We start from the raw sequence: 21,096 nt of genomic DNA on the forward strand, positions 1-21,096 counted from the left end.
ATATTTTCGCCGTGCAAAATTTTTTGACCGCGCCGCTCGCTGACTTTTTACTTTCAAGTCTTGCGCAACTTTTGAGACCAATTTTGCGTCACCCGGGTACGTGGTTCCGAAATTACGCAACATTATGTAAGTGCATGTCAGACCGAAAATTGCTCAAAAACGTGATTTCGTGTACAAAGTCAATGCAAATTGTGTTTTCAACCAAACTTCATAAATGTATGATTATTTTTAGTTTTGCTAGTCTAAATTTATTCATGTTATGATTTTTATGATCACAGAAGAGTCCCCAACAAATTTCATTGAAAAAACAATGAAAAACAAAAGGTCAAAAAAACAAAGAAATACATAAGAAATTGCAAAAAACAATATAATACATAAGAAAATGATTTGATATCACAATTTTTTTCATGTATTCTTGCTAAGGACACCACAAAGAGTTTCTATACCAAAAATTAGTACATTTGGAGCTTTATTTAGGGAGTTAGAGGAAAAAGTATGATTTCGCATACTAATTACGCATAAATTAGCATAATCACTTAATAGCGATTCGCATGAAATAAATTACTATACAATCTTGTAGATTATGTCCCAGACAACCCGCGTGCCAATTTTCGGCGCGATCGCGCGGTCGACGGCCGAGATCTTAGGGGGGGGCCTGGGAGGCCCCCCCCGGCCATAGGAACTCCCAAAATACCCCGGCCTAGATAGGGTTAACATCATCATCATCATTATCATCACCATCATCATCTCTATCATTGTTATCATCATCATCATCGTTATCATTGTTATCAGCATTATAATCATCATCATCGTTATCATTGTTATCATTGTTATCAGCATCATTATAATCATCATCATCGTTATTTGTGTTATCATTGTTATCATTGTTATCAGCATCATTATCATCATCGTTATCATTGTTATCATTATAATCATCATCACCATCATCATCATCAGCAGCAGCATCATCATCATCTCCATGATCATCATTTTTTAATATTATCATCAATATTATTACCACTCATACTAAAAACAATCAACCGATTAATAGCTTGAGTGGACTATCCACCAAAACCCCCTCCCCAAAAAATGTAAATGTCTGCCAATCAAGAAATTTCACAAGAGAAGTGTTGCCAACTTACTGAATTCTTTACAGATCTTCTCTTTAAGGAATGCCATCTTGCCGGCCTCACCGTGAACCAGAACGACATTCTTAGGTTCACACATTCGGATTAACTGCATGATACCCTTAGCATCAGCATGGGCACTGAATTGAAAAGACAGTATAGGTTAATAGATTAACCCATTAGATGCAATAAGACAGGGGGGGGGGTTGGTGATTCAGACCCCTCGTCATTTTTTGTCAATAAATCTGACTCGGAAATATTTTTTTGCCAAATTAGTTAGTTAGTTAATTAGAGCAAACTTTTGATTTTACACATGAATTAGAATAATTAATTAGCAATGAAATGTTTAACAGATTTGGATCTTATGGTATATAGACTATGCCATGGGTAATGTGCATACCAATTTTCATTGCAATCAACAGCCGAGATCATAAGGTGGGGCTGAATCAACCCCTCCCTCCCGATATAAAAAAAAAATTTGTGCATTTTTCATGACAGGGATGTAAGGAAAAGTAAAATGAGCTTGAAAGAGCTGAAATTGAAAAATATTCCATATTTTTTTGTACAGAGGTAAGCTACAATAACTAAAAAGAGCTGAAATTGAAAAAGATCCCATAGTTTTTTGTACAGAGGTTAGTTACAATAGGCTGAAATTAAGCTGAAAATCAAAGAAAAAAATAGCTGAAATCAGCTTAAAAACTGAACTCTGACACCCCTGTAAGGGTAACATAATACCTGATTTTACTAATCCCTCTCATTTCATCTTCCCCCAATATTTCTTTCTCAGTACTATTGAGATTTAAAGAAAACTTACCTGAAGGACATATACTGCACTGATAACTTTACATCAATCTGTAGCAAAAGACAAAGATTAAAATGAATGTGTTCTTTAGAAAAATATGTGTTACATACTGTCATTACATTGAGCAAGATGAAAGTATCTTTCCTACCTGTATCTCTGCTGAAATATTGAACTGGCATGTGACACCAAATGTATTAGCGTTAGTCATCACCATCATCACTACTATCATCAATACTACATAGACGTCGTTATCATTGTAATTATTATTATTGTGAAAATTATCACCATCTTCTCATCATCATCACAATCATTGTCATCATCATCATCACCATTATAACTATCACATCATCATCATCACATCATCATTTTGTCACCAAAGCAACAAACAATCCTACCGTTTGTCTATTCTCCATCTCAATCTTGCCCGACCGTTCCTGCTACACAGTAGCCTGGTATAATAAGCTTTATTTTCTATCATCAACATCATAATCATCATCATCACCATCATCATCATCAACCTAATCATCACTAATACCACCATCATTATCATCAACATCACTGCCACCACCACATCATTATCATCATCATCACCATTCTTATCACCATCACTACTACCACCACAACCATCACATCATAATTATCATCAGCATCATGAACCTCACAACATCATCATCACCATCCTGTAACCATAGCAACAAAGCATCCTACCATCTGTCTATTCTCCATCTCAATCTTCTTCTGTCCGCTGAGCACCTTATGGCCTACCGTCCCCGCCACGCAGTATCCCGGCATAATGAGCATGTTCTTCTCGTTCGGAGCCCACTGCTTGAAGATCTGAAGTGAGAGTCCGGAGTGGAGCATACCGGGCGTGGCAAACACCACCATCGGCCCGGGATTGTTGATGTACCCCCGATCAAACGGCTGTGAATTACAAAAATATTTCCTGAAAATTCACCATTTCAGCATACAGAATTTAATATTTCCCTCTTTTAACCTGGCTACCATATTCCGCAGCTGTTATTTTTCAGATTCTTGAGTTGCTTTCATGTGCAGCAATTCACTTTTACTTTACTTTTCAATTCAATTCAAGTATTTATTTCAAATTAAAAAAAACCAAAAGAACAAAAAAGTAGACAAAAACTTGAAAAATTCATACATATCATTGGAACATCAGAAAAGCCACCTTAAATAATAAAACATGCAGTTCTCACAATAGAGTTGGAATATAATGAATGGAAATTGAACATGCAGTCCACAACGATGGAGGCTGCCCAAGAGATTTATAATAATAACTTTCCGCTTCTATAGAGCTCTTAATTGGTATGACATCTCTAAGCACGGTATAATTATGACACCAGTCATTGGATCCTGGCATGCCCACATACAATATCTGCACATTCTCCACTCCCTGGGGAGCATTCCAACAAGAGTTCTAAGATTCAATTGTTAGATATACTACTTAGACTTTTTCATCCTACCAGGTACCCATTAAACACCTGGGTTGAGAGTGGCAAAATGTGGATTGATGCCTTGCCACGGGATGATAGGCCACAGTGGGATTCAAACACACTGTTAAAGTGCCCCTGAAATATTTTAACTACTTTTTCCTCTGCCCTGAAATCTTTTGATCTATTTATAAGGAGCTGTACTTGATTTTTATTATGCAAATCAACTTCACCACTTGGTACTTGAGGTCATGTAGGTAGTGTGGTGTGGAGCTAGTGCGGTGTTTGGCATATTGGGTGTGCTAGCAGAGGTCTACATTTCCATTCATTACATTCCAACTCTATTGTGAAAACTGTATGTTTTATTATTTCAGGTGGCTTTTCTGATGTTCCAATGATATGTATGAATTTTTCAAGTTTGTTGTCTGCCAAAGGATCAAAACATATATAAAAATAAGATTTAAAGAATTAGTTAAAATACAACTAAATGTGATATCATTGTTATCAAAGAATTAGTCAAAACACAACTAAATGTGATACATTACAATCAGAGAATTAGTTAAAACACAACTAAATGTGATATCATTGTTATCAAAGAATTAGTCAAAACACTACTAAATGTGATACATTACAATCAGAAAATTAGTTAAAACACAACTAAATGTGATATCATTATCATCAAAGAATTAGTCAAAACAGAACTAAATGTGATACATTACAATTAAAGAATTAGTTAACACACAACTAAATGTGGTATCATTATTATCAAAGAATTAGTTAAAACACAACTAAATGTGATATCATTATAATCAAAGAATTGGTTAAAATACATCTAAATGTGATGTCATTATTATCAAAGAATTCGTTAAAACAAGTATTTCATGATTATCTTACCTTGATATGTTGGAATTCAAAGAGATTTCTTTTCACAAATGTCTTCTTTATCTTCTGGTTTGTCCATGTAATGAAGAGTTTATAATAATGATTTGCCTGTGGATCAATACAATGAAACAAAGGATGATTTACAATAGTCAATGATGTAAAATTCATTTCTTCAAAATTCTACAAAATGGAACATTCAGAGTTTATGGGATCTTAAAATAATAATAATATTCAGTTCTTATAGACAGGGGCCGCGGAACCGGGGGGGGGGGGGCTTCCCACTTTTTTCCAAAATCGTGTACAAAAACATAAAAATTATCATATAATTGTGATTTTTAGCATGGTCAGGCCCCCTCCCACTTTGAAAACCGTTCCCCGGCCCCTGATAGATGCATAATACCATATAAATAGTCTCTATGCGTGTGGAGTAATTGTTTTTATTTTGTATTGGGCTGATACATGTGCTTCTTAAAAGGTGTGTTTTTATTACACAGATTTAAATCTGTTGAAATCTGTTATTGATATGACGTAGGTTGTTCCACAATTCTGGTGCCTTTTTCCCGAAATCTTCTGATTAAATTGTGACATTTGGTAGGTTTATATTCATATCAACTCCAATAGGTCAGTGTTTAGATACAATTAGAGCATGCACAAATAATGGTCACTGACATGAGCATCTTAGAGGTTTGCCTGTCGTAGCAGTAATCAATTCATAAAGACTGGATTCTAAACACAATTTCTCATTGATTACATTATATAGCCAAGACAGATAGCCAAGCACGATTGGTCCATAGCGCGTCACGTGATATGATCGACATCAATGCATTTTTCCAGCCGGTCCACCTTCGATGAATATATTGACCAACCGGTCCATGAATATATTTTTCTATGTGTATGGCGCCCTCTCGTGGATTAGATGTTACCATGCATTATCGGCCTGCCTTGGGTCCTGGACCTGGACTGGGCTCGAACTTAGATCTAGGGCTAGGCCTAAACAAAGTTGATTTGAATAGAAAAGGGTCATTCACTGCGTTAGACTAACGTTACTTAGATATCTATAAATCAAGATCTAACGTTAGATATATACCAGTTTAATCAATCACTGCGAATATCATAAACATGCTGCACGCATCGTTAGGCCTAACTTTATCTTCATCATTAGAGGCTATCTAATATAACAGATATTGACTGATGGCATGTGTAAAAAAAAACATTCTTTGGACCACCAAAAGGATTAATATTTTCCTTCATGATCATATTTTCCTCGGGAAAATACAAATCCGGCGGTCCAAAGAATGTTTATATTACACACCCCATCAGTCAATATCTGTATAATATAGCATGGGTAAACATAATAGCTCATCTATAAATGATCGATGTTGAAAGCTGCATGCATACAAAGAGTTACGATTGATCCGATCAATTGCAACTATGGACCGCCAGCAACGTCAACATCTATTATGCATGTTTCTTAAAAATATTTTCTAGCTGTGATGTATATTCATGCATTCATTGTTTTTTTTGAAAATTCACAGCGCTTCTCTTTGCATAAAAAGATTTTTCGTAGAAAAAATTATGGCACTGATGGATTTCCATAGAGTTAAGATAGATCGGATCAATTGTAACTCTTTGTACAACAGGGCCAAGGGTCCCATCTTACAAAGAGGTACGATGGGTCCAATCAACCACAACTATGGAAAGCCAGCAACATCAACATCTAAAATGCATGTTTGTTCAAAGTAATTTCTAGATATGATGTATATTCATACATTTCATGGATTTCTGAAAGTTAAGTGTTCTTCTTTGTGGACTTTGTGGAAATTTCTCTGAAGAAAAAATTATGACACTGATGGATTTCCATAGTTACGATTGACTGGATCAATCGTAACTCTTTGTAAGACGCGGCCCAGATCAATCATAACTGTTTATAAGACAGGGCCCTGATATTTACCCTTTCTGTAAGTCCAGTAGAAAAGTAGATAGGTGCTTTCAGATTCATCCTCTCCCTAGAGAATACAAAACAAATTCAAAATAATATGAAATTGTAGTATTACATCATGATTTCATATATTCCAATCAAGGTTAGGCTATAAGATAAATCTGTCATTTAAGCTGGTTTCAGACCGCCTCGAAGTTCGTCAGTTCCATATTTTCTGGTCGAGAAATTTACCCCGATCAGAAAATACCAGGTAATTTTGGCATTGTGAAAGCAAATTACCGGTATGCGTAATCTCCCTGAAAGAAAATACCTGCTGAATAGTAGGTACTTGTCAAAAGTATGAGAAAGTTTGTGGGGATTTTTCCAAGGTTGCAGGTATTTTGGCAGTGCAAAATCAAATTACAGGAACTTTTAGCCCAGCGTGTAGTTTGGCACGGGCGCCGTGGGTGGCTGCTGAGCTAGCGATTTTTAATCTCGCGCCTTGCGTGCTTATCAGACATACTGTATGCTGGTAACTTCAGGAGCTTATCCCGAAGAGTATGTTTTGGGGCAGTGTGAATGCAAAAATACTTAATAGATATTTTTGGGGCCTAAAAAAGTTCTTGCAATTTAACAGGGATTCTTGTGATCAAGGCAGTTTGAAACCACCTATAGTATCAGTGCATTCTTCTAAGCCTTACATTTCTCTAGGCTGAGCTTTTTAATCTAAGGGTCATGGGTTCAAATCCTACCACATAGTATTGAGAAGTGACTTTGTGTATTATCATTCAAGTGGGCTGCTATTACAAGACTACATTACTCAGAATTATGGGTTTGGAAACTGGCCAGATATGACAAGTTGAAGATTTGAAGTGGTGCTACTAACACTGCTAGTTTGTATCTTAAACATGTAATTATTTTTATCATTATCAGTCTCATCCTCACCAATATGATTCCAGTAGTATGCAGAGTTCCTGCGCTCGACCCAATGCAAAGACAGGTATAAGGACCTTCCCTCCATTCGATACACAGTCGTGCACCTTCTTCAGGAAATCTCGCTCCCGACACCTAAAACATAAAACGCACATATTTAAAAATTCATAAGTCACAGATATGACCATCAATATCACTTTTATTTGAGCTGACATAGTTTGAATAAAAATGGCACAAAGTCGGGGGTCAGATGTAGAATGCAAAAAAACTCAATTATATCATTATTACCGAAATTGGAAGTGGTATACAGTTCCGCAATACATTACAAAATATCTAACTTCCAGAATTTTCAAAAAAAATACCTTGGGACATTCTTTTTCAATTCTTCTTAATCAACAAATTAAATACTGAAAAACATCTTGGGCATGCTACAGAGTGGATTTGCTTTGACATCTGTCAGTCCAGTTTATTATGTATTATCATTATTATTAAGAAATATTTCAAATGAAAAATATATTTTACCTCTTTGAATCTCTGATTGTGGTCGCATAAGTTGATTCTGTGATGAGGATGTTGGGTCTACATTTATCTATCCAAGCAGCACTAACAGAGATTTTAAAAAGAAATGAAAAATTTTTAATCAGTTTCACAATTCTCAAAATTTGATGAAATACAGATTTCCCTTTGAAAGCTTAACTCAAGTACATGTAGTAGAAGTAAACACTGATTTCATGAGAAAGTCTGTAAAAATCTTGGTGGACTGCCATATTGTTATACATGTATATTCTCATAACCGACATCATTTTGTGAAATCATGCAATCATAGATACAAAGTGAACACATTGAGGATCACTAACACAGATCACTACATGTGGGACTGTGCTTTATAATTGCTTGGAAACTGGACTAATAACTGGTAATGCTTGGAAAAGACCAGTGGCCCGTCGTACAAAGACTTGCAATTGATCTGATTAATCGCATCTATGGAAAGCCAACAAAGCCAACATATAAAATGCATGTTTGCTCAATTTTTTTCTAGATATGAATGTACATCCATAAATTCATTGAATTCTTGACAGTTCGGTGTGTTCTCCTTTGTTTACAAAGGACATTATGCAAATTTCCTGTAGAAAAAATTATGACACTGATGGATTTCCATAGAGTTATGATTAATTGGATCAATCGTAATTCTTTGTAAGACGGGGCCCCTGATATACTTATTTATTTCCTAATTTCTCAGCCATTAAACATCTTCAAACAAGATCATTGGCAGAGCTGCCAACCTAAACAAGAACATTTCAGTATTTTCAAGGCTGAAAATCAGTATTTTTGTGAGGAAATTGGTATTTTCACAGGAATATCATAGGACAACACATAAACTGAAACTTTAGAAATCAGTATTTTGCATGAAACCATCAGTATTCTCTATTTTCCGTACTAAAAACGGAAAATAAGTACTTGGCAGCTCTGCATTGGCCTCCGTTTATTTATACAATTAGCTGGTGATTTAATAGTGGACTCAGTTGGAATTCATTTTGAGATCATTACAACAAGTGTAACTTACCCTAAATGCCTATCTGGAGTCATATTGTAATCTCCCTGTAAAACAATGTAAAGACAAATAACAAAGACAAATAAACTCCCTCGACGGTACACATGTAATTGCAGCATACATTGATTTCATGGGAAAGTATGTAAAATCAAGGACAATTATCATCACATTATGGCATGACAAAAAACTTCCATTTGAGAACACTATACCCCAGTTCCCCTTCTCATCAATTCTCTTCTCCAGCCGTAACTGCCTCAAGAAAGCAATTTAAATATCAAAAACACCTGTTTCTTGACGTTGGTCTGAAGATAAAACAACAGCCCGGCATATACAGTCACAGCAGGGGACCACACACGATGGGATGCATGCGCAGCGCTGAGTGCGGTCCCTGTAAGCATGCCGTCATTTTTATTCGCTTACTTTCCTTATTCCGGGGTCGATTTTCTTCGTTCGAAATTGAAAATGGACTAAAATTGGGGTACTGAATACAATATGCCTTTGAAAATGTGATTAAATATGGAATACAATAATTTCATTCCGAAGGTCCTACTACAGGCAGAGAAATCTTACGTAATAGCACAGCTGTTGTTTATCTTTTCGTCCTTTACTCAGCGCTCATATACTGGCCTGTGGGGGTGAAATTGAGACAGCGGGGATTACCCATGGATTACTTGGCAAAGCGCGGCTGATAAGGGCTTGGAAATGGTTTTTAGGAGATCCAAATGGAAAATGGGGTACAACACCGCAGTTCGCAATCCAAACTGAGATCCAAATGGAAAATGGGGTACAACACCGCAATTCACAATCCGAACTGTGGTATCGTTTCAAAGGGAATTTTGACGTAATGGCAGATTTCGATCAAGATCTATATACGCAGCAAAAGATCACAAAACCTTTGCTCACTGGTTTTGGAAGGATCGTAAATTGTTTTAATAATGATAATAATGTCACATTTTACCCACTGTAACAATTTCAGTTCTGAAAACTGTTCCCCCAGTGAGCCCTGCTTAATTGGCATTATCATGGCTACCTTTCTCAGGTGCTTAGGCATTCAAGGAATTTCTTCCTACCAGGTACCAATTTACCTCACCTGGGTTGAGTGCAGCAAAATGTGGGTAAATTTCTGGCTGGAGGAAAACATGCCAGAGATTGGATTTGAACCCACTCCCTCTGCTTAACAGACGAGAGTCATAGCCACTAGACTACGACGCCCCCGACATTCATGTTCTTGTTAATCCACCTGAAGACATTCGTGAGCCCTGTGGATACCAGTCAAAGAGTACGAAAAAAATCACAAAGGTGGTTTTTAAAACCAATGACTTCATTTACAGCATATACATGTATATAACATGTTTAATACTGATACATGCTTTTGTCACAATGCACTATTTTATTCATGAGTCCACTGTTTTGAAGAGTGGACTCATTAATTCAAAGCGGTGGACTCATGAATAAAATAGCATGCTTAACCATGGCAACAGCCGTCATAATTGGAGCAAATGTGATAAAGGCGCACATCAGTATTGGACAGTTTTTAGTATACTCAATAAATGGAGTCTAATTTATACAGGAAATCTGCATAAACTATGGGTTGAACCGGTCGTTTTCGAAACCACCTTTGCGAATTCGCGCCTATTGTTCTTACTTTTTGGAAGATCTATACTTTTGAGATCATGCAATACGACATACCGTGTATACAACCGATTGTTGCCCAACTTTGATGTGAAACATGGCCGCCCCTAGCACGTGACCGGCGTAATAAGCCTTTATCTCTAACTCGTCATCCACCTGCAAAGGTAATATTATCAAATGAATGAGATTGATTGTTATATGATCATTTTCATTCAGTAATATGTGAATAGAGATTGATATGACATGCTTACTAGAAAAGGGTATTTTCATGCGCATTAGAAAGAAAGACGATTACATGCATATTCATGAAATTCAAACAAAATATTTGCAAGTACCACAATACCTGCATTAAAATTGCTGATGCAGTATAAATATAAAACATAGGATAATTACTGTATAAGGGTATAAAAGGGCAATTCCACAGGTTGGTCCAAATCATGTAACGTGAGTAACCGACACATTCCAAAGACTTGCCAGGAGCATAATAGAATTTCCCAAGTTTTGTTTTTATACAAAGGATAGTCAGACTGTGTACTTTGTTGTGATACGGAGATGTTTAGTTCCTATCAATAATAATGGAGTTACAGCTCCAGGTATGAGTCAAGGTGTCTCCAAATGTAACGTGAGTAACCGCGGAATAGCCCCAAAGATGTTTCCATAACATACAATAAACATATATCTATTACTAGTAATTATTTATTTATTACTAGTAAAATCATAAATGAACTAGCTGTGAAAGGAGAAATATGAAGAAAGGGTTAACTGATGTACAATCTTTCCCTATTTTATGTGGATTAACATATTGAACAGGTAAGTTTTAATTAGTGCTTGTTAGGAAGGATCATCACCACTACCATCACCATCTCATTATCATCCCCACCACCATCATCATTATCATCGCTTCATCATTCTGTTCTCCTCCTCCTCTGTTCTCCTCCTCCTTCCGACTCTAGTCTTCTCCTACATGTACTCCTCCATGTTCATTTCCTTAATAATAATGATAATAATAAGTAGTGAGCTATTCCGACGCAAAGAGGGAACGGGGGGCTATGGAAATACAGATAACATAATATACGTGTGCAGTGGCGGACCGCGACCCGAGCAGACAAAGCATTGGAGGAGGGCACTGCATTGTAAGTTCAATGCTGTGCCCCTCAAATGCTTTGTCTCCTCCGGGTCACGGTCCGCCACTGTACGTGTGGGTGCATGAACAGATCAGATTAGCTACAACATTAAACAAAAATAATGTGAAATCCTATAGGATTTTATACACTATTCAAATACTTCTAGCAATTCTGCTGAATCTTTCATTTCCTCCTCTGCCTCTCCCACCTCCTCTGCCTCTCCCACCTACCCTCTCCCCCCACCTCCTACATTACATGTACCCCTCCTGACTCTCCTCCTCCACCCCTTCCCCTCTTCCTAACAACTCTTGTCATCTGTATTATTACAATTACCTGAATGATTTGATGTAAATTCACCACCACCACCTTCTTCATGCATTCTTTGATCATCTGTGGATTGAAAGAGAGGTCAATTAAGAAAATGAAAATCAGTGAAGCCCTCAAAATCAATCAATATTTTATTGCTCGAAATATACATCAGAAATTAAATACTCCGAAAATTTGTTTCGCCCAATTGGGCCAGATCGACGAGGCTCTATCCCTTTAATTGTTAAATGCCAAATAGGGTAGCAGTAACTGCCATTTGTTAATGTCTTTTGGTCTGATGCAGGTTTGAACCCCCAACCTCCCGGTTGTGAGACGGACGCCCTACCATCTGAGCCAACACACCATTGCATCATGTGTATATCCATCAAACGGGTACCATTCGACATCACAAAAACATGGTATTATCAAATATCAATAAAAAACACTTACATACAAAATAATACCATATTCATACGTTTGATATTATCATTCATAAACAATATAAATATACTTATATTTCCAGTAGAAAATATATTACTGGTTGTTTAAATGTATACAGCAATGTCCCCCAAAAAATGTTCCTCTGATATATGGCTGAAATGAGGGCAAACATGCTAGAGACGGCGGAAATACATCAGTGCAGCAAACTTTGAATGGGCTGAAATGCACCACTGTTACATAACACAATGTCTATTCAAAATCACTGAAGCAAGACCGATGAAATTTTCATAGAAGTTAGAAAATGAAATGAGCTTTCTGAGGCCTGTTGCAGAAAGAGTTGCGTTTAAATGCAAGTCAAAATATCAAGCCCAAGTCCCAAATACGGGTGCTTCATTGGCTGGAGATCAAGTTGCACAAGATTTTTTGAGTTGCAATTGATAGCAACCATTTCTGCAATGGGCCCCTGGTCCTGTATATTTCATATACAATTAATGCACATTTATGAGTGTGTTATGACGAAGCAGCACACTCGAGGGTATTTACAATTATGCGAAAGCAAGAGGCGCTTGCGCCGAGTGCTTTTGCATAATATTGTGAATGCCCGAGAGTTGCTCGCATCGTCACTAACATCACGAATCTTAACATGTGCATTAATTGTTTTATAAAACGGATCGGCAAAATGAATTTTTCATGGAAATCTTGTTAAAATCCCTCCAACTTGTGTACGATCGCACAGACGAAGAGATCACAAGACTGTCAATTATGACATCACATGCGTATCTACTATGCGCGACTAAGTAAGCGCATCAAAATCCTAGCCAGCCTAGCCGGCCTCTTTTACTGAACGCGTATCAGTTTTTACGTGCTATTGGAACTAATGCTGCACAAAAATTGCACAGTGCTGCACAAAAAATGCACAGTGCTGCACGAAAAATGCACGACTGGAAGGTTGCGCATAATTAAAGCATGAACATGTGACTTGGATACGCACTCACCATTGGCTACATCCTTGAACCCGTTTTATAATAGAGAATACTACCATATCTCAGAGGGACGTTTTTTGGGGAGAGGAGGGATGCACTGTATTACAGTGTATTAATTATGTACTTTTTTCAAAATATCAAGTCAAATTAACTTAGTGGGTGATTTCAAGTCCGGTGTTGGCGTTAGTGTTGGAATTTGGATTGCTTGCCCTAGCTCCAAAACCTATTCAGAGTTTGTAAAATTGATCCAGATCACACTATTGACATCTAAACAACTAGTGAGTGACTTTTCAGGACCATCTTCATTTTATGTTTGGTGTTATAATCCTGTAAACATTGACCTCACACCAACACCGAAAGGTCAACACTGAACTTGAAATCACCCAGTGTGCTGGGCCATGAACCCCTCTGTGCTGAATTATTGGGGAGGGAAACAATGGAATGTTTGCGTGAGCGTGTAATGCGACATTCGCGTGGCACCGAGTGTGCATTGGTGCGATGTATGCGTAGAAAGAGTTAGGTTGTATCGCTGTGTTAGAAGGAAATACTGGTGGAATATTGGTGGGTTTTTTTACGGTAAACACCATGAATGTAGTCCTGAAAAGGACTGTTTCTTATCCTTTCTTGATTGTTTGTTAGCTCTGAAAACAACTGTTAAAACGTTTCGACCAGCGTGTTCTGGTCGTCATCAGGAATGATGATCCACTTGAAAAACTTGGGGTTATAACCAGGTTGGTTATAAAGACGTCGCAAACAGTTCTTTTCAGAGCTAACTTTCTTTTTTAACATACACACGAATACCCATGGTTTTACGAATGTTAAGTTCTATAAAATGATGATATAAGTATCGTATTTTGTTTGTATAATTGCCCAATCTTTGCAAATGTAAGGTCGTTACTTTTGTTCATTTTTGTAATTGTATTTATGTATTTTTGACTTGTATGTGAAAAATGGAAAGAAAAGAAATAAAATAAATCAATGAAAAAAAATAATAAAAAAATAAAAAAAACATACAATCAAGAAAGAATAACAAACAGTCCTTTTCAGGACTACATACATGGTGTTTACCGTAAAAAAAACACCCTCCAATATTCTCTCAACCATGGAAACCTTCAAAGATCATCTAATACTGGTTGAATATCTTGATTGAGCAGGCATTTTCATGGCAACTTTATACTTACTTGTGAGGTGAAGAAATTGGTTTCTCCTTTCTTCTCTACGGTTATCTTCCTATAGTCTTCCTATTTAAAAGAATAAATAAAATTTGAAAAGTTAAAACATGACATATCAACACACAGGTACTGACTGCCTTTAGGTTAAAATACAAATGAAAGTAGTCGCCATAGATGCTGACATCATGAGACAATTTGTAAAACCAAGAATAAGTGTAACTATTGTGGATCTTAATCTAGTACAGTTACACTTACTAAATTTTTTGAAATCATAAAATCTAAGCTGACAAACGATCACACAGTTAATAATTAACACTGGCATTTATCTTTGATATAACATTTTGTCAACAAAATCATCATGCAAGATAAGAAAACATATTTTCAAGGGTCAATAAATGCTGTGCCATTTATTATTGTATCATTTTCTTAGATTCATCATTCAATGCTTTTAAAAATGTGTAAAGGCAAAAAGTCACTATCATCTCTAATTTGGCAACATCATGCAAATGTCAAACTCTGGTTTTCTGTTGCAAATTTGAAAATTCTCAAGTCCTTGAGATATTTTTAATCAAAATTTCCTTTTTTTAAAATTCTTATACAAAAAATATTATATATTGAATAAAAATGAATGGAAGAAAAAAATAACACTTAACATAGATATTGCCAATTTGAAGATAGAAAAGTGAAATGAATAATTCATTGCCGCAATAGGCTGGCACACTTACGAGGAGTATGGGGCAGATGGCCTTGGTGGGCTGTGTCATGTATATGGGTCCATCGTAGCCGACAATCTCGGACATGTGAGGGAGGGCTCCGCAGTGATCAAGATGAAAATGGCTGGGAGGGAGAAAACATGAAAAGCAACTCATATGGAGAACAGAATTTATTTTGCAGAAATGTAATAAATATATACAGGGCTGCTTGTAAAAAAAAAAATATTTATTATCATTTGCTTGGCGTCACCTGTGCCTGGGAAGCAAACTGAATCACAATGGCGCACAGGTCTATCCTCCCGATATTAAACTGTTTGGGGGAATGCAGGTGGACCACTACACTGGGTTTTCCCCCTATTCCTACACGAATAGTGCAGTGGGTTCTTAACGTGCAAAGATGGTGACTCTCCCTACACAGGGCCTCCATTTAACGTCCTATCCGAGGGATGGAGTGTTTTCCACTCAAACATTGCCTTCATCTATGGAACAGGGGAGAGCTGTTTACACACAACGCAGTCATCTGCGCAGGTTGGACTTGAACCCACGACCTCTGGTTTGACGGGCAGACGCATTACCAACTGAACCAAATTCGAGTTTATATAGTGCATAAAACTTTGCCTTTCTGAGCACTTTGCATTGTAATTATTTTCAACCTGGTCATCTGTTCCTGGCATGCCTGCAAACAATGTATGCACTTTTTCAACTCCCTGGGAAGCATTCCAACAAGAGTTTCAAGACTCAACTGCAAGGCATACTGGCGGGTGTTTCATAAGGCTGTTTGTAAGTTAGGAACGACTTTAAGAATGACTGGTAATCCTTTCTTGTGGTAAATGGTACATTTATTGGCAATGGTATAGGGTAAGAAAGGATCACCAGTCGTTCTTAACTTACGAACAGCTTTATGAAACAGCCCCCTGGTTAAAAATTGAACACCTGGGTGGAGTGTGGAAAAGTCTGAATGAACATCTTGCCAAAGGACATTAGGCCATGGTGGGATTCAAACACATGACAATGATTAAAATGTTTGAGTCAGAAAGGCCCATGCTGTCTAGTTGTTAAATAAAATTTGTGTTAATATGTACACATAGATAATTAGACAAGTCAGTAAATACATAAATATGTTATTTATAAGAAACAAATAAAAATAATGAATAAATAAACTAATAAAGATCATTAAAAATATTCCAAGAACTATTCAAATACCTAATGATAACCGCATCAAGATGGTCTGTCAATCCACCATTTTTGTTGATGTAGGAAAAGTCTGGAAATCTTCTCTGTTAGGGGGAAAAAATTAAAAACACACATAATTCAAAATTAAAATTAATTCTGAGAGATGGCTGGTCATCTGAAGAACAGAGTATCAAGAAATTATGATAGTAAGAAATTAACATTGAAATTGAAATGTTTAGAAGAAGGGAAAAGATGGTAAACGAAATATAAAAGACTATAAAAAAAAGTGAGATAAAGAAGGAAATAGGCAATTTATACTAAAAGACAACAATGACCCTTTTTTTTCAATCAAACATACCCACGTATAGTAATAAGAACAAATTTAAAAGAATAACAAAATGGAAACATCAAAATTAAGGAAAGAAGCCAACAGTTGGGATGAGAGCAAGAAAAAGAAAATGAGGACGGTAAGAAAAGAAAAGATACAGGAAAACAGGGGGAGGAATATTCATGATTGAATGGAGGAGGTGGAGGAAAAGGGGAAGGGAAAGAAGAGAAGGAGAAGAAGAAGAAGAAGAAGAAGAAGAAAAAGAAGAAAAAGAAGAAGAAAAAGAAGAAGAAGAAAAAGAAGGAGAAGAAGAAGAAGGAGGAGAAGAAGAAAAAGACAATGGGGAGAGGGAGAGGAGGTATACTCACTTCATCGTTGAAGCCCATATGCATCCCACAATCCAGCATGATATTCTTACTTCCTATCGTCAGAAGAATACAGCTACGTCCAACATCCTGACCAGCCCCTTTGGAAATTAATGTCAAATAATATGATTATTTATTATACTAGTACCATCATTGCCAACTCAAACTGAAAATCATGTATTTGTAGTCAACAGGTTAAAAGGATATTCTAAACTCTTTGGAGTCTTGCTTATATCTCAGGCCGTGTTTATGCTTCCACTTTTCAGGCCAGAATCAGTGTTTCCAAACGTGATTAGTCCAAAACACGGTTGCGTCCATGCTTACTTTCATTTAAACGCTGTTTCAAAACGCTGATCGTAAACTCACAAATAGGTGCGTTTGTAAACGTCGTTTTACCAGAATCAGGCTTTCTGGGGAAGTATAAACAGAACCACGATCGTAAGCGTGTTTAAATGACGTCATTTGGTACATGTTTCCGGCGAGATGAAAATCCGCGGGCAAATACATTGCTCCATGTTATCTCAACGTAATAACCACACTCGGAAAAAAAAACTTTCGAAAAAGGGCGCGCCCAGTTTGACCTCGCTTTCCTGCGAAGCCAGCTGGAGATAGTGATTTCGCCTCTGAAAAGTTAAGCATAAACAGCACTCCCAGAACCACGTTTACGATCGGCGTTTTGAATCGACGTTTGAAAATGCCGATTCTGTCCTCACAATGGAAGCATAAACACACCCTTAATTATATTGTCTAAATGATTTTTATAGCAACACAAAGCATCATCTAGTTCCCTTAACACGAAAATCAGAGATCAATCATACGCTTGATTTTCATGATCGACTGTACATTGTAGTCAATGCAATCAATTGCTCAAAAAATGTTCTACATCATTGCTAAGAGCTCTTTGTTTTACCGGCCCCTGGACAAGATTGCAGGTGGGAACTCAAGACTTGACTTACGAAGCTTGAATGACATCGAGCTGGCTGCCTTGTCTTTCCGTTAATGCTCACAATCATTATATTGATTATTTATATGGCATAATATTAATAAACGTCAAGATTGACTTGGCCTCCAATCAGCGGAACACTTTTTGGCTTGTAAATTTGTTCCATCTTTCAATCAGATTTTCACAGAGGATCGTAAGTGTTAATTGTCACTTTAAGATTAGCTTATTAGCGAATCCCCCCCCCCCCAAAAAAAAAAAAAAAAAATGCTGATAAAACAAATTTGCAAAAATAATTCCCTGAAAAAAATGGCCTGGGCCCGAGAGTGAAAATAGAAAAAAATATCCTAATTCATATATCAAATTGTGAAAAAACAAAATAATCAATGGCATTACTATACCACGTTGATTCAGTAGTAACTGATCAACTTGTCGAGCTCAGGAGTCAGACTCTCAGCTCATACACGCGTGCAGCTTGCATGCAGCACTCCTAGTACCAATGAGGTCCAAACATTAACATGTATGGACCTCATAGGCAACATTACCCAAAAATATGGGTTAGACAATGCTGTTCTGATTTCCAACCCAAGACTTTGGTAAATGTACGCCTTAATACAAATTGGAGTTAAGTGATATGACTTTCATTTGGTGGGGAGACATTAAAAGTATTAATTAAGTAGTTCAAATTAAAATAGATTATCATTAAACTTACATTTCAGGCCCTTTTTGTTGATTTTCGGTGAGCGTTCCACACAGCTGCGACGAGTGATCAACTCCGAAGTGATACGCGAACTGGTCAGCTGATCGGTCAGGTGATCGGTAGATTATCTTTTTGTCAGACGTTCATAATTTATGTAAAGCGTATCAATCTTCAGTATCTTGATTCCAAAGTATCAGTATTGCAGATAAATGTCATTATTGATTGGAATCAGTGGCGGATCGGGGGGGTGGGGGTGGGGGTGAGCATTTCTGCCCGATCCCCCTATTGAGATTTGTAGTAAATATTTTGGAATTAAATACGTTGTTCATACTAGTTATGCGACCCCTCCCTTATGATCACAGCATTATTTGTAATGGGGATATTTCGTTCATAATTATTCTTGTCTCTTCTTTCTCTTTTTTAGCCTTTTTTTGCTTGTTAAAACCTTTTTTCCTTTTTTTTTTTGGGGGGGGGCTCGCCAAATTTTACGTGGGTCAAAATTACCTTCATTTTTTTAGTGACAATCTTTTTTTCATTTGTCCAGTTCTACGCGAGACAAAATTACCTTCGATCATTATTATAGTTAAAAACTTTTTTTTATTTTTTATTTATTTATTTATTTTTTTTGGGGGGGGAGGTTGCCAAATATCACGAGAACGTTTTTCAGCTTTTACTGTTTTATTCGACTTATAATCAAATATTAAATGGGGCTTACCACAGTTTTTTTTAAAGTCAATTCATAAGAATATTCCTCCTCGGGATTTGAGCTTTCTTTCATGAAATATCAATTTTTTTCATGATTACCAAAAATACTTAAAATTTTTTATCGGTGTATGCCTATAAAGCTTTAGCTCATGCGTTGCGCCTGCCATATTTTAATGCTGATCAACTTTATGCTTTTAATGAATTCCTAAAAACAATAAATTCTCAGATCATCAATTTTGTCGCAATCGAATAATTCGATTGCGTCTCTCTATCAGTTTTGAATATTCATAAAAAATATCAGCTCGTGCTTTTTGCTCATAATATTTTGATTAGTAAATTCTTCTCTTATATAATCGAGTCGGATAGATAGATAGATAACTAGAGAGAGAGAGTTGGGGGGGTCCCTCAGCTACTTGTCCTCGCTTATTTGTTATTATTTGTTATTATGCTCATGTTGTGAGAGCTTTGTGTTTTCACATTTTTTTCTTTTTCAACCTTTTTATTGTCTCGGAGCTTCCCTCTATTTCTTTACACTATATAATGTAGTCCTTTTTACCTCATTGTTTCAATCATTGGCGGCGGAAGCCCCAAATTTTAGGAGGGGACAACCTAAAAAATTTTGACAAGCAAAAAAAAAGGCTCTCAACCCAAACATTTTAGGGGGGACGTAGGAAAATAAATTGACAAGCAAAAAAAAAAAAAAAAGGTCAACAACAAATTTAGGGGGGAACGTCCCCGCTTCCGCCGCCTATGGTTTCAATTCTTTTTTTGTTCTCATTTCAATGAAAACATCATTATTAAACTGACGTAGAAGACTTTATTACGAAATTTTGACATTGTTTTGTTTCATTTGTTTGGCTTTCTTTTTTTCTTCTCCTCATCTTCTTTTTCTTCTTACTTTTTCCCTTTCCTTATTTTCTCTTCAGTATTTCATTCAGGTATCCGCCAATTTATACAACACCAAGCATATAGAGGCGGATAATCAGTGAGGGAGCATGACGGTGTGCCGCTCTAAAAAAAAAGGAGGAATATTGGAAGAAAAAAAAAAGAAGAAGGGATGGGGAAAAAATAAAGAAAAAAAAAAGATGATGATGGCAATGACGATGATGAAAATTATCTTGGTGATGATGATGGTTGTGGTGACGGTTGTGGTGATGATGATGGTGATGCTAATGATAGTGGTGATGATGATGATGACGAGATGTAATTTTGTTATTTTGTCTTTGAAAAAATTAAGTAGTGCAAAGTTGAATTCATTTAAAGTTTATTATGAAAATAGCAGAAAAAAAATTGGTATGCGTTCGAGGAAAATCCATCCCCCACCAATCTTTTTCAAAGGTAAGATTCTTTTTTTGCCCGGGGGGGGGGCCACTTCCATTCACGAGTGGATACCATGCGCGACCATGGGGTCTCGAAAAGCACCCTAAACACGTAATTTCCATATTCTGAAAATGCACCCCTTAACAAGTATTGGCGTGTGAAACCCTACCCTTAACAAGTATTGGAAACAAAACGATACTCTTGGCAAATATTCCCTGAAATGAACCCCTTAACAAGTACAGGAATGTTTTATTGTTACGGGTCCTTCGGTCGTCGGCTTTACCTTATTTGGTTTAGTACGACCCCACCTTCTACACCTCCCGCAAATCGGACTCTAAACACGAAGTGTTGGAGCAAAAAGGACATCCTTTATAAAACATTTTGATTTTGTTTTATCATCCCCGCAAATTAGACCCTAAACACGACGGTTTTCCTAGCGAATTAATAGATACCCTTTTCTCGTTATTTTTGTGTTTTTGACACCCTTATCACGTTACGTACGTAACGTGCCCTATCGTGAAAAGGACATCCTTTT

General features: G+C 36.7%; 1 protein-coding gene across 1 annotated transcript in view; it reads right to left on the reverse strand.

Annotated features, from left to right (window-relative positions):
- LOC121417111 (integrator complex subunit 11-like) overlaps positions 1–21,096 on the reverse strand; it is a 29,203-nt gene that overhangs the window by 6,630 nt on the left and 1,477 nt on the right. The window contains exons 2-15 of the mRNA XM_041610695.1: positions 16,900–16,997; positions 16,234–16,307; positions 15,043–15,154; positions 14,327–14,386; positions 11,749–11,805; positions 10,349–10,447; positions 8,672–8,706; positions 7,630–7,710; positions 7,120–7,242; positions 6,208–6,262; positions 4,269–4,364; positions 2,638–2,850; positions 1,942–1,979; positions 1,143–1,267 (exon numbers count right to left, since the gene is read on the reverse strand). Of these exons, the coding sequence (XP_041466629.1) occupies positions 1,143–1,267; positions 1,942–1,979; positions 2,638–2,850; positions 4,269–4,364; positions 6,208–6,262; positions 7,120–7,242; positions 7,630–7,710; positions 8,672–8,706; positions 10,349–10,447; positions 11,749–11,805; positions 14,327–14,386; positions 15,043–15,154; positions 16,234–16,307; positions 16,900–16,997 (1,266 nt within the window). The remainder of the gene's footprint in view (positions 1–1,142; positions 1,268–1,941; positions 1,980–2,637; positions 2,851–4,268; positions 4,365–6,207; positions 6,263–7,119; positions 7,243–7,629; positions 7,711–8,671; positions 8,707–10,348; positions 10,448–11,748; positions 11,806–14,326; positions 14,387–15,042; positions 15,155–16,233; positions 16,308–16,899; positions 16,998–21,096) is intronic.

The sequence above is a fragment of the Lytechinus variegatus genome, chromosome 6 (genome assembly GCF_018143015.1).
Source record: "Lytechinus variegatus isolate NC3 chromosome 6, Lvar_3.0, whole genome shotgun sequence".
In the NCBI taxonomy this organism is placed as follows: Eukaryota; Metazoa; Echinodermata; class Echinoidea; order Temnopleuroida; family Toxopneustidae; genus Lytechinus; species Lytechinus variegatus.